Source organism: Tachyglossus aculeatus, chromosome X2, assembly GCF_015852505.1.
Source record: "Tachyglossus aculeatus isolate mTacAcu1 chromosome X2, mTacAcu1.pri, whole genome shotgun sequence".
NCBI lineage: Eukaryota > Metazoa > Chordata > Mammalia > Monotremata > Tachyglossidae > Tachyglossus > Tachyglossus aculeatus.
This window is the reverse complement of record NC_052100.1, coordinates 21,954,870-21,967,960: the sequence shown is the minus strand read 5'-3', so window position 1 is coordinate 21,967,960 and position 13,091 is coordinate 21,954,870. Positions and strand designations below refer to the sequence as shown.

The following is a 13,091-nucleotide window of genomic DNA, read 5'->3' as shown; positions in this document are numbered from 1 at the left end:
TTGGATATGTACAGTACAATAGAGTGGGAGAAGCAGCAGGGCCTAGTGGAAAGAGCACAGGCCTGGGCGTCGAGGACCTGGGTTCTAATCCCGGCTCTGCCAAATACTTGCTGCGTGACCATGGTACTTCTCTGTGTCACATAACTTCTCTGTGCCTCAGTTCTCCTGTTCTCCCTCCTACTTAGACTGTGAGCCCCATGTGGGACAGGGAATGTGTCCAATATAATTCACTTATATCTACCCCAGTGCTTAGAACAGTGTTGGTCACATAGTAAGTGTTTAACAAATACCATTAAAACAATATAAAGTGGTAAACACGCTCCCTGCCCGCAAGGAACTTGTAGTCTAGAGGGGGAGACAGTCCTTAAATTAGAGATAGGGTAAATGGCACAGTATAGGGGGGGGTGTGTGTGTGTGTGTGTGTGTGTGTTCGTTCAGGGGTGAATATCAAGAGCTTGAGTATAGACCCAATACAGTACAGAAAGCAGGGTGAAAAGGGGAGATGAGGGCGTAATCCAGGAAGGCCTCTTGGAGGAGACATATATATGTCTGTTCTGTTGATTTTGCCCACTCTAGTTGTCAATTTTTTTCACATCTGTCTCCTCAGAGGGATAGCAGGCAAAGAATCTGTTGCTTGACTGTTCCATACTTCCCAAGTGCCGAGTTCAGTGCAGTGCACCGAGTAGCCACTAGACAAATGCTGCTGCTATTGTTTCTGGATGCTCCAAGCCACAAGGGTCTCCGACGCCGCTCACCCCAAGTCCTGCAGGGCAATGAGGGTTGTATTGTGCATTGTAAATCCTTAGGACACAATACAATGTCCTTCAGCTGATGGCATTCAGAAAACGTTTGTTGACGATGAATAGGAGGGCTAGGGTTAGTTAGTGAGAAAGTAAAGTATTGTGCCGTTCAACAAAGAGGGACTCCCCACATCAGTCCACAGTCTTTCTGCTCTTTTATTATCCGATGTCCTTTTCTAGCATCTTCCAAGTTGGAGACAGGGACTATTACTCATTCCCAGTTAGCTGTGCAACCACATTGGGGTCTTCTAGTTGCTAGAGGAGGAAGGTGGGCTGGTGGATGAGGGTTGAGCTCTGGGTGGGACGGTACTGCCTAGTGCTGGCCGTTGGATTAATGGTGAGCCAGGGGTTTAAGCCCTCAAGTTGTATCTTACGGTCTGAGTTTGCCCAGTCAATCAACCAGTGATGTTTACTGAGTGCTTACAGTGTGCGAGCACTGTGCTCGGTGCTAGGGAGAGTACAGTATAACAAAGTTGGTAAATATGTTCCCTGCCCACAACAAGTTTATAGTCTAAACAGGATACTGTCACTGTTGACGGCACTACCATCCTTCCTATCTCACAGGCCCGCAACCTTGGTGTCATCTCGACTCCGCTCTCTCGTTCACCCCTCACATCCAAGCCGTCACCAAAACCTGTCCATCTCAGCTCCGCAACATTGCCAAGATCCGCCCTTTCCTCTCCATCCAAACCGCTACCCTGCTCGTTCAAGCTCTCATCCTATCCCGTCTGGACTACTGTATCAGCCTCCTCTCTGATCTCCCATCCTCTTGTCTCTCCCCACTTCAATCCATACTTCACGCCGCCGCCCGGATTGTCTTTGTCCAGAAACGCTCTGGACATGTTACTCCGCTCCTCAAAAATCTCCAGTGGCTACCAATCAACCTACGCATCAGGCAGAAACTCCTCACCCTCGGCTTCAAGGCTGTCCATCACCTCACCCCCTCCTACCTCACCTCCCTTCTCTCCTTCTACAGCCCAGCCCGCACCCTCCGCTCCTCTGCCGCTAATCTCCTCACCATGCCTCGTTCTTGCCTGTCCCGCCGTCGACCCCCAGCCCACGTCATCCCCCTGGCCTGGAATGCCCTCCTTCCCAACATCTGCCAAGCTAGCTCTCTTCCTCCCTTCAAGTCCCTAATGAGAGCTCACCTCCTCCAGGAGACCTTCCCAGACTGAGCCCCCTCCTTCCTCTCCCCCTCTTTCCCCTCTCCATCCCCCCCGCCTTAACCTCCTTCCCTTCCCCACAGCACCTGTATATATGTATATATGTTTGTACATATTTATTACTCTATTTATTTTACTTGTACGTATCTATTCTATTTATTTTATTTTGTTAATATGTTTGGTTTTGTTCTCTTTCTCCCCCTTCTAGACTGTGAGCCCACTGTTGGGTAGGGACCGTCTCTATATGTTGCCAACTTGTACTTCCCAAGCGCTTAGTACAGTGCTCTGCACACAGTAAGCGCTCAATAAATATGATTGATTGATTGATAGCTGGAGGTGGAGTAGAAGAATTGTTTTTATCTCTTCAGAAGATCATTCAGAGTGATACAAGCTCCTTGTGGGCAGGCAATGTGTCTACCAACCCTGTTATATTGTTCTATTTTACTCTCCCAAGCACTTAGCAGAGTGCTCAGCACACAGTAAGTGCTTAATAAATAGCATTGATTGATTGATACAGCTTGTCTTGGAAGAGCGGGTGATACTCTTTTTCTGAAGGACTTTTAGAAGGGATGAAATATTTGCCATCCAGAACTAAGATGGGGGAACAATGACTTGTGTTGGTCAAGCCCCTTAGTGATTTAATGCTGCTCTGAAAACTTGAAAGCACGCTGTGGTGAGTCGATTTGCTATCCTGCTGTGGTTTGAGCCAAGAAAAGAATGGGAGGACCCACTCTAGCGCAGCTCTGGGCAGGGTGGCCCCGACCAGTTAATGGATGCCATATAGTGAATTAATTTGTTCACCCTCTAATGGGATGGTAGTTGGGCGGAGGGAGACGGGGAAAGGAGATGAAAGAGAAGATAAAAATGAGACAGAGTGTGATTGTGACACTTGTCATTCATTCTTTCAGTCATATTTATTGAGCACTTACTGTGTGCAGAGCACTGTACCAAGTGCTTGGAAAGTACCCAACTCACAGAGCAGGGAAGCCCCCTGATTTCCAGTGCCATATTCTCTTCCCTGAACCACACTGCCTCCATTTTAGAAGCTCCAACACCAGCGATTCGGTCAATCAATCAATCAGTCATGTTTATTGAGCACTTACTCTGCAAAGAGCACTGTACTAAGCACTGGGGGTAGGGTCTGAACTAGTTGATCGTGCTTCTGTAGAACCACGAGAGATGCAATAACGCTTGTGACCATGAGGGTCTATGCCCTTGAAGAGCCTGCCGAGGTTTTTTGTTCAATTGGGGTTTTATTTACAGTACTTGTTAAGTGCTTATTCCATCGTATTTTTTGAGTGCTGCCTGTGTGCAGGGCACTGTACTAAGCGCTTAGCACTGTACTATGTGTCAGGCACTGTTCAAAATCCCAGGCGGTTCCAGTCCCACTCCCACACGGGGCTCACGGTCAAAGTAGGAGGGAGAACAGTTTAAATAGGAGGGTTCAGAAATGTGGCATCACAGCCTTCCAGGTGGGCAGTTGAGGGAGAGGAGGAATTCTCACAACCCTTAGGGGTTTCCCTTGGACCCCTTATTGGTCCTCTGAACCCCAGGGAGAGAGGTGATAGCTTAGTTTTGTCTATGTTGCCATCTGGGGGTGTTAGGAAGGGTGGAGATTAGAAGGGGCAAGCTGTAGCTGACTTGGGAGTGAGCCTTGCTGTCAAGTGGCACAATGTTGTCTTTAATAACTTCATGCCAGATGTTGCCAGATAAGGATCCTTCTCCCCCCCCACCTTTCTTCAGTTCCCTTTCTTTGGCTTCCCTCTTTTTGAGTCTTGGTAAGTTTTGCACATGGAAGTCTTCCATTAAAACTGTTCAAGGAGTATAATCCATTATGCATTGCTGAAATGTTGTGAGGCATAAAATTAATTGAAGTAACTAGTTGGTCTGATTCTGTCATTTTTTTTTTCCTTTGGAGACAATACGCAGTTTCGTTGAACCAGTTTTGTGTGCATACATTATCTAGAGGGGAATCTTGAAATCCTGTTTTATGGCTCACAGGGAATGATTGTCTTTGATCAGGCTATAGATATCTTTTCGGTGGAGGGGAGTGGGAGGAATGTTCTGAAACATTCCAGAAGAAAGTCCAGAAATCATTTTACAAAGTGGAGAAAAATGAAGAACTGTGAGTTCCTTGATTGGGTTGTCTTAAATCAAGCTATTGCTGAAGCTACAGCGACACACATGCTGTTCATGAAAGACTTAATACAGTCTCTTTAATCGGATGAATTGTCTTGTTGTGCAAAAACTGTTATTACACTGTGTGTGAAACCAACCGTGCTGCAAGGGAAAAAAATTAAATTGTCTGACTGAGAGGTCACTTGTGAATAGTAACACAAGATCTATTACCATTATTAGAGCCTCTGGAGAACATTCAGCCTTTTATGGTCTTTCAACTGCTGGAATGAAATATTTTAGTGGTAAATGACATCCTTCCAGGAAATTCTTCTAAAGATTCATTATCTGCTGTTTCTGAGTGAAAACAGGGAGAAGGGGGGAAAAAAGAACAAATGGCATTGTTTTATTCAGGTAGAAATCATGTGTGTGAGAGAAAAATCCATCAAAGTTGATTTGTTTGGGTGACAGTCACCTTTAAATGTTTCTTTATTACACATCATTCTTAATCTGTTTAGCGCAGTACCACAGATTGCTTTAGTAGTGTGTTGTGAGTATTTTGTAGACTATTCCTTTGGGTAGATTTTTGATGGGATGTTTTTCTGTTTGTTTTTTTCTTTACTAGTTTATGTGTTATGGCTTTGCAGTGGTTTACCCCCAAACCTTCAATTTAGTATCTCAGAATCTGAAGTCATAAGTATTGTTTTGGGGGGTTTATTTGTTTTTCACATAATGGCTTTGTTTTTAATTTGAGGATATTGGTGGTGGTGAGATTTCCTCAAGTAAATATGTTAGCTTTTAACAAAGGACAATCACACTTCAGGATCTGTATTTTAAGCAACCTCTTCCAGAAGTGAATGAGCACCTATTGTTTAGAATGTGAAGCACTCCAACCTGGTTTTCCTTTCCAATGGATGACTCTCATTATGAACCTCCAATTTATTTGGTTATAGTTTATAGTACTCTTTCTTATAGCTGCACTGCATGTTTTTGTTTTGGGGGTTATTACCCATAGCATAACAGCTGATTTGGAAATTTATTGTCTGTCAAATGAATGACTTTTTTTTCTTCAGTTATTTAGCTACAGCATCCCAGTTTCACCGCCCCCGCCCCCCCCCCCCCCCCCAAAAAAAAAGATACACTCTCATAGCTGAAAAGACCCATGCCTGTTAGAGGGATATGAATTGCCGGATAGAAATGCTGGCAGGTTGGGCATTGGAGGAGGCTTTTGTTACAGGTAGACATTTTAATGTGTGCTTTGTAAGTTGTTTGTTGAAATAGGGGTTGAGGGATGGAGTAGAAAAAGGAGAGTAATTGTCATTAAGGCTAATACCCAGATCTTGAGCTTCATTTAGAAATACAAATAATTTTACAAAATGAGAGCTGAAAACCCTTTGTCAGATTGCTAATGGGAGGCTTGACCTAGCTGCTGTCGCTGCTGCTGCATCTTTGGGGATGGTGAGAGATGCAAAATGCAGTGTTGCTAGGCAACTCACTTGGCTGCCTTGTGAGCAGGTTCATAGGCACTGAGAGCTAATGAATCCTCATGTCTGCTTTTTGAAGCTGTTCAGAAGCCAATGAAGTCATACCCAATCATTTAGCATTTACAAGTACCTGGGTCAGTCTTGCCATCATTTCCCCATTAAATTAGGCTGGATGTTTAGTCTGTATTGAATATTGACTTACTTTGTAATGCTGGGAGGTATTGGGGAGGAGTTGGAGTGATAAAGTTCTCTTTAAAGAGCAAGAAATACATTTTAGGTCATGTGTCTAAATTATGCCATTTACCAAGAGCTTCCCACCCCTCACCCCTGACCTAATCTCACCCTCACTTCCCCACTAATCTTCTTTAAGGTGAATAGGCTGAACTGTTTAACCTCTCATCATATATTTTTTTTCTAAACCTTGACTATGCTTGATACCCACAGTCTTTATTGAAGTAGATTGCCCAAATCCGGAAACACTCTAGTTGGAGTTTTAATGGTGGCAAGTGGAGGGAGAATTACTTTGTCTGCCTTTCAGACAATTCTGTCGAGGTCTCTCTAAATTCAGTTTGAGGATAGCATTGATTTATGTTCAGTCTGCTTTTCTCATGCCATTTTCCAACCTCTTCTTTTCCATTTTACAAGCGTGGGATTTTTTTAAATTCCTTAGGTGAATTTCCTTGTGTTTGTCTTGTATATTTTTTGCCTCATTTTATTCGGGCCAGCAGTCGCTCTCCTCCTTCTACCCTCTTCCTACATTTGCAGAACCCACTCTCTACCTTTTCTTATTTTTTTCCCTCTCTCCTCGGAAGTCTGTTTCCCTTTCCCAAAACAGTAACTCCTTGCCACAGCCCTTCAATCTTCCTCCCACCTCTCTACCCTGGTTTCTGAGCATGGCAGGAGAACAGCATCTTCTAGCTCTGAGGAATCTGCCATTTCAATTATAAAGAATCCTTAGGTGCACTGTGGCCATCACAGGGGTAATAATAATAATAACAACAGTATTTGTTAAGTGCTTACAATGTGCCAGGCACTGTATTAGGTGCTGGGGTGGATACCAGCAAATCGAGTTGGACACAGCCCCTGTCCCACGTGCGGCTCACGGTCTCAACCATTTCTCCCCCTTCCTAGATTTGGGAGATTCCTTTTCTGCCCAACACCAACAATAAGTACATAAGTGCTATGGGGTTGGAGGTGGGGTGAATATCACGTGTCCGAAGGTCACAGATTGAAGCGTGTAGTGCACTAAATCAGTTCTCCCCCTTCTGCCTTGCCTCGTTGATTTCCTGCTACATCCCAGGCCGCTCACTTTGGTCCTCTGATGCCAATTAACTCACGATACCTCGATCTCTCCTGTCCCACCACCATCCTCCTGTCCACATCCTCCCACTGGCCTGGAACTCCCTTTCCCTTCTTATCCCCTAGACCACTACTCTCCCCATCATCGTAGCTCTCCTAAAATCATACCTCTTCCCAGAGACCTTCCGTGACCAACCCCTCATTTCCTTTATTCACCTTCTCCTCTGTGTCGCTTACACACTCGGATCTGTACCCCATAAACAATGAATCAGCCTGTCAATTAATTGTATTTATTGAGTGCTTACCGTATACATAGCACTGTACTAAGCGAACACTTGATATTTATCCAACCCTCAGCCCTACAGCACTTAAGTACATAACCTTACACTCTGCCAATTCACTTGTCTGCAATTTATTTTAGTGTCTGTCTTCCCCTCTGGACTGAAAGCCCCCTGTGGAAAGGGATCGTGTCTCCCAACTCCATTGTAGTGTACTCTCCCTAGCACTTACTACAGTGCTCTGCACATAGTTATCATTCAATAAATGCCATTGATTATTTGATTGATTCGCTCCCATGGCTTACAGTCTAATAGGGGAGACAGACGTTAAAATAAATTACAGAAAGGGGACGCAGCAGAGATTTACATAAGTGCTGTGGGCGCTGCGAGTATCAAAGGGCTTAGAGGATACAGACCCAAGTGTCTGCGTGTTGCAGGAGGGAAGTAAAATGCGGTGGGGAGATGAGGGATTAATCAGGGAGGGCTTCCTGGAGAAGATGTGATTTTTAGAACGGCTTTGAGGAATGGAAGAGTGGTGGACTGTCACATATGAAGGGGAAAGGAGTTCCAGGCAGAAGGGTGGGGTGTGAACAAGGGATCAAAGGCAAGGGAGATGAGATCAAGGTACAGTCAATAAGTTGGTGTTAGAAGAGCAAAGTTAGCACACTGGGTTGTAGTGGGAGGTTAGGTCGGAGGAGGAGAGCTGATTGAGTTCCTTAAAGCTAATGGTAAGGAGTATCTGATGTGGAGGTGGGTGGGTGACCACCCCTGGAGGTTTCTGAAGAGTGAGTAGATGTGCACAGAATGATTTTTTATAAAAAATGATCCTGGCAGCAGAATGAAGTATGGACTCAAGAGGAGAGAGGGAGGCAGGGAGGTCAGCGAGGAGGCTGATGCAGTAATCCAAGTGGGATATAGGAAATGTTTGTAACAGCCTGGTAGGAGTTTAAATGGAGAGGAAGATGTGGATTCTGGAGAAGTTGTGAAGATAGAACCAACAGGATTTGGTGACTGACTGAATACGTGGATTGAAGGGGAGAGAGGAGTCAAGGATAATGCCAAGTTTGCGGGCTTTTGAGTCTGAGAGGATGGTGGTGGTGTCATCAGTCAATCAAACAACTGTGTGTCTTGAGCACTGTACTAAGCAATTGGGAGAATACAATAGAGTAAGTAAACATGATCCTTACCCTCAAGGAGTTGACAATCTAGTGAATAATTGTAATATTTGTTAATCACTTACTATGTACTAAAGTCTGGGATAGGCACCATATAAGCAGATTGAACATGGGGCCCACAGTCCAAGAGGGAAGGAGAACAGGTATTGAATCCCCATTTTACAGCTAAGGAAATTGAGGCACAAAGAAGCGAAGTGCCCAAGAGCAGGAAAGTGACAGAGTTGGGATTAGAACCAAGGTCTCCTGACTTCCAGGTGTGCTCTTTCCACTAGACTATGCTGCTTCTGGAAAGTCAGGGGGAGCGTGGGGTTTGTGTGGGAAGATGAGGAGTTCAATTTTGACTGACCAGCTATAAAGTAATGGTATCATTTTACCCAACAAAGATGTCTTTGAGAACTCAAATTGACTTTTGCCAGAGCTTCAGCTTGGACATTTTCCTCAACAGTATTCATTGCTTTTCAATAGATCACGTTTTTTTTTTCTTATGCTCTTTCCATTTATTCTAGGTACCAAATCTAGTCTCAGTCTTGATGTTTAAGTTGGGAAAGCCACTGGAACCTGAACTTTATCGTGACATCTTGTATACTTTGCCAGCCCTGGGGGTCCACAAGGTTAGTATGTTAAAATTATCTTTTCGCTTTTCAGTCAATCAGTCACATGTATTGAGTGCTTACTATGTTCAGGGCACTTACTAAGCTCTTGGGAAAGCAAAACACAATAATAAAGCGGACACATTCCCTGCCCTTAACGAGCTTACAGTCTAGAGGGGGAGATATACATTAATATAAATAAATAAATTGTGGATATGTTTATAAGTGTTGGTGGGGTGGTGGTGGTGAATAAAATGAACAAGTTAGGGTGACAGAAGGGAGTGGGAAAAGAGGAAATAAGGGCTTAGATAGGGAAGGCCTCTTGGAGAGGATGTGCTTTTGAAGCTTTGAAGGTGGGGAGAGTAATTGTGGGATATGTAAAGGGAGGGCGTTTCAGACCAGAGGCAGGACGTGGGTGAGAGGTCTGCGGTGAGTTAGACGAGATCGAGGTACAGTGAGTAGATTGACATTACAGGAGTGAAGTGTGTCATCTGGGTTTTAGTATGAGAGTAGCGAGGTGACATAGGAGGGGGCAAGATGATTGAGTGCTTTAAAGCCAATCGTGAGGAGTTTCTGTTTGATGTTGGGTAGGGACCCTCTCTATATGTTGCCTATTTGTACTTTCCAAGCGCTTAGTACAGTGCTCTGCACACAGTAAGGGCTCAATAAATGCAATTGAATGAATGAATGCGGAGGTGAATGGGAAACCACTGGAGGTTCTTGAGGAATGGGGAAGCAGACTGAACAGTTTTGTGAAAAAATGATCCGGGCAGCAGAGTGAAGTATGGACTGGAATGAGGAGAGACAGGAGGCTGATACAGTAATCAAGGCCAGATAGGATAAGTACTTGGATTAATGTTTTCAGGGAAAATGGGGTGGGAATAGGGAAATGTGGGAACCTTAGATGGAAAAATATGATTTTCCTCCCGTAAGTGCTCCACTGCATAATTTCCCCACCCTATTTTTTAAGGAGAAAAAAAATACATTTTTTGCACCACATACTGTAGTTGTAGGAGCGATAAGTAATAATAATAATGATGGCATTTGTTCATTCATTCATTCCTTCAATCATATTTATTGAGCTCTTACTGTGTGCAGAGCACTGTACTAAGCGCTTGGGAAGTACAAGTTGGCAACATATAGAGACGGTCCCTACCCAACAGCGGGCTCACAGTCTAGAAGGGGGAGACAGACAACAAAACAAAACATATTAACAAAATAAAATAAATAGAATAAATATGTACAAGTAAAATAAATAAAATAAAATAAAGTAAAACAAATAAATAGAGTAATAAATATGTACAAACATATATACATATATACAGGTGCTGTGGGGAGGGGAAGGAGGTAAGGCGGAGGATGGGGAGGGGGAGGATGGGGAGAGGAAGGAGGGGACTCAGTCTGGGAAGGCTTCCTGGAGGAGGTGAGCTCTCAGTAGGGCTTTAAAGGGAAAGCCCTTACTATGTTAAGCGCTTACTATGTGCGAAGCACTGTTTTAAGCGTCAGGGGGGATACAAGGTGATTAGGTTGTCCCATGTGGGGCTCACAGTCTTAATCCCTATTTTACAGATGAGGTAACTGAGATACAGAGAAGTTAAGTGACTTGTCCAAATTCACACAGCAGACAAGTGGCGGAGCCAGGATTAGAACTCATGGCCACGCTTCTTGACAGAGATGGGTTAGAAAATGCTAAAATGGTAGTTTCTATACTATGGGGAAGTTTCTTCAGTGATATTTGTGAACTCTGGTCTAGGAAGAGGAGTAGGGACTGCCTATTGTATGCAGCACTTAGGAGAGGAAAATAGAAGAGAAGTAGTCTCAAGTGCCCTCTTTCCTTTCTCTCCTCCTACCTCTTCTTTCCTCCTCCTTTTCTTTCCTCTTCCTTTTTTCTTCCCTTTTTTCCCTTGGTCACCTTTTAGGTAGACTTGGTTCTTATTTTACCCCTTCATAATAGCCCAATGCCTGTTTTTGTGCTGCAAAAATTATGCAAATGTGGGGAAATTATGTGAGTAAATTCAGCAATATTTCCTCCGATTTATCATACAACCTTTGGCCTCAGAACTCAAAGTATTTTTACACAATTTCATCATAATTCACCCCTACATTTTTGTTAGGAAATTTCTCTGTGACTGAGGGGTGGCATGGGGTTTTACCTATAGTTTTCTGTGTCTCTAAATTGATGGGGGGCAGAAGGCATTTCATCAGAAAACAAGTGTTAGAGCTAGTGTTTTTTTCTAGGTGATCACAACTACAAGCTAATCTCCTGAGATCTGTTGAATAGTATCAAAAATATAGGTGTGTTTACGGAACACAGTTATCATCACTTATTTCATTAGGTCATAGTCCCACCAGCTATTAAATTTAAAAGCAGAAATTGTTGCTCGGATTTTGTTCCGCCCATTCTTTATATTTACCAGAGCTGAAGCTTTCACCAAATATTTACATTGAGGAAGTTTCCATCATCCCCTCTCAGGATCGCACCTGGTGAGTTTCCAGTACTCTACCAGTCTCGGCCATGGGAGGGAGAGTCAAGCAGAGGCACACCCATTCAATTCCTAGCTTGGGCAGTGGCTTCCAAGTGAAAGCCAATCTGCTACAAGTCAAAACTCACCTGTGCTGGGCAACAGCAGCACGGGAGAGAGTTGAGGGTAGAGATTCAAGTTTGCTGCACAGAAGAAGGCAATGATAAACCACTTCCATATTTTTACCAAGAAAACTCTGTGGATACACTACTTGAACAGTTGCAGTTGGAGAGTGGGGTGTTCTGGGAAAGATGTGTCCATGGAGTCTCTATGGATCAGAGATGACTCGATAACAGAAGACAAGGCAAGGTCCCATCATATGACTGAAAGGGAAGCGGGCTCTTTTGTTTATTTGTGTTCTCAACATCGTGTCTTAGGTTTGGTTTTAATTATTATAAAGCTTGTTTCTAGATTGTAAACTTGTTGTGGGCAGGGAATGAGTCTGCCAATTCTGTTGTATTGTGCTCTCCCAAGTGCCAAGTACAGTGCTCTCCACACAGTAAGTACTCAATAAATACCGTTGATTCATTAAGATTAATGTATGTCAAAAATGCTTTTGTATTTTTTCCAGATCGGTGTAGTTCAGATTTTGCGAATAATTAAGATCCTGGGAAACACCCCCAAACTTGGAGCCATCGCTCTACGTCTGATGACATCTTTGTGGGAAAAACAGGTCAGAAAAAAAAGAATCTTTTGGATAGTAACTCCTACTAAAGAGTGTACGGATAATTCCACACATGTCCAGTTAACGGTAGTAATCAGCCAGGGCTATCGGAAGGCATGTAGTAGTTTAGGAGGACTTCACCATTAAACAAGTTGTTCTGTTCAGTACCATTTGTGACTTCCCTCTAGGGTTCAGATAATAAGCTATCTTCCTTCTGAAAGCCATCTGTCCATTTTTGAGGGATGCACCAGAGGGTTATGCTGCTTTTATTTGCTGTGACCAAGTTGCTACAATAATCACAACATCGTATGCTTATCTGCCGAGTAGAGGAAATGCGTTCAAATTTGCACTCTAAATGTGAAGCATTGAGCGAGCATTTTGACCACATACAATTCTGCTCTAAGGTTTTACAGTCTAAATCAGTGACCACTTTTTTGACTCAAACCTTATAGGATCGCATCTACCCTGATTTGCAGCAGTCCATGGCAACATCTGATGGACCAACTCTGCTTGTTGGCAAGGACACTCAATGGGAGAAATTGATTGCCAAAGCCTCCTCCATAAGAGATATTTGTCGGCATAGGTAAGCTCTATACGGCTTTAGTGGATGCTCCAGAGATCATATCAAGTTCAAGCTCTTTTTTTCTAGGGATTATTCTTCCGGGAAGGGCGGTAGAGGACTCATCGGCGCCTCTAGACTGCAAGCTCGTTGTGGGCAGGGAACGTATCTACCAACTCTGTTGTAGGGTCCTCTCCCAAGTGCTTCCCAAGTGAAGCAGCGTGGCTCAGTGGAAAGAGCCCGGGCTTTGGAGTCAGAGGTCATGGGTTCAAATCCCGGCTTTGCCAATTATCAGCTGTGTGACTTTGGGCAAGTCACCTAACTTCTCTGTGCCTCAGTTACTTCATCTGTAAAATGGAGATTAAGACTGTGAGCCTCCAGTGGGACAACCTGATCAGTTTGTAACCTCCCCAGTGCTTGGAACAGTGCTTTGCACATAGTA

At 43.9% G+C, this 13,091-nt stretch overlaps 1 protein-coding gene across 2 annotated transcripts in view; it reads left to right on the top strand.

Annotated features, from left to right (window-relative positions):
- Positions 1-13,091, top strand: part of FOCAD (focadhesin) — a 197,111-nt gene that overhangs the window by 72,095 nt on the left and 111,925 nt on the right. For both annotated transcript variants that reach the window (XM_038770570.1, XM_038770571.1), the window contains exons 12-14: positions 8,821-8,925; positions 11,998-12,099; positions 12,543-12,673. In XM_038770570.1, the coding sequence (XP_038626498.1) occupies positions 8,821-8,925; positions 11,998-12,099; positions 12,543-12,673 (338 nt within the window). The remainder of the gene's footprint in view (positions 1-8,820; positions 8,926-11,997; positions 12,100-12,542; positions 12,674-13,091) is intronic.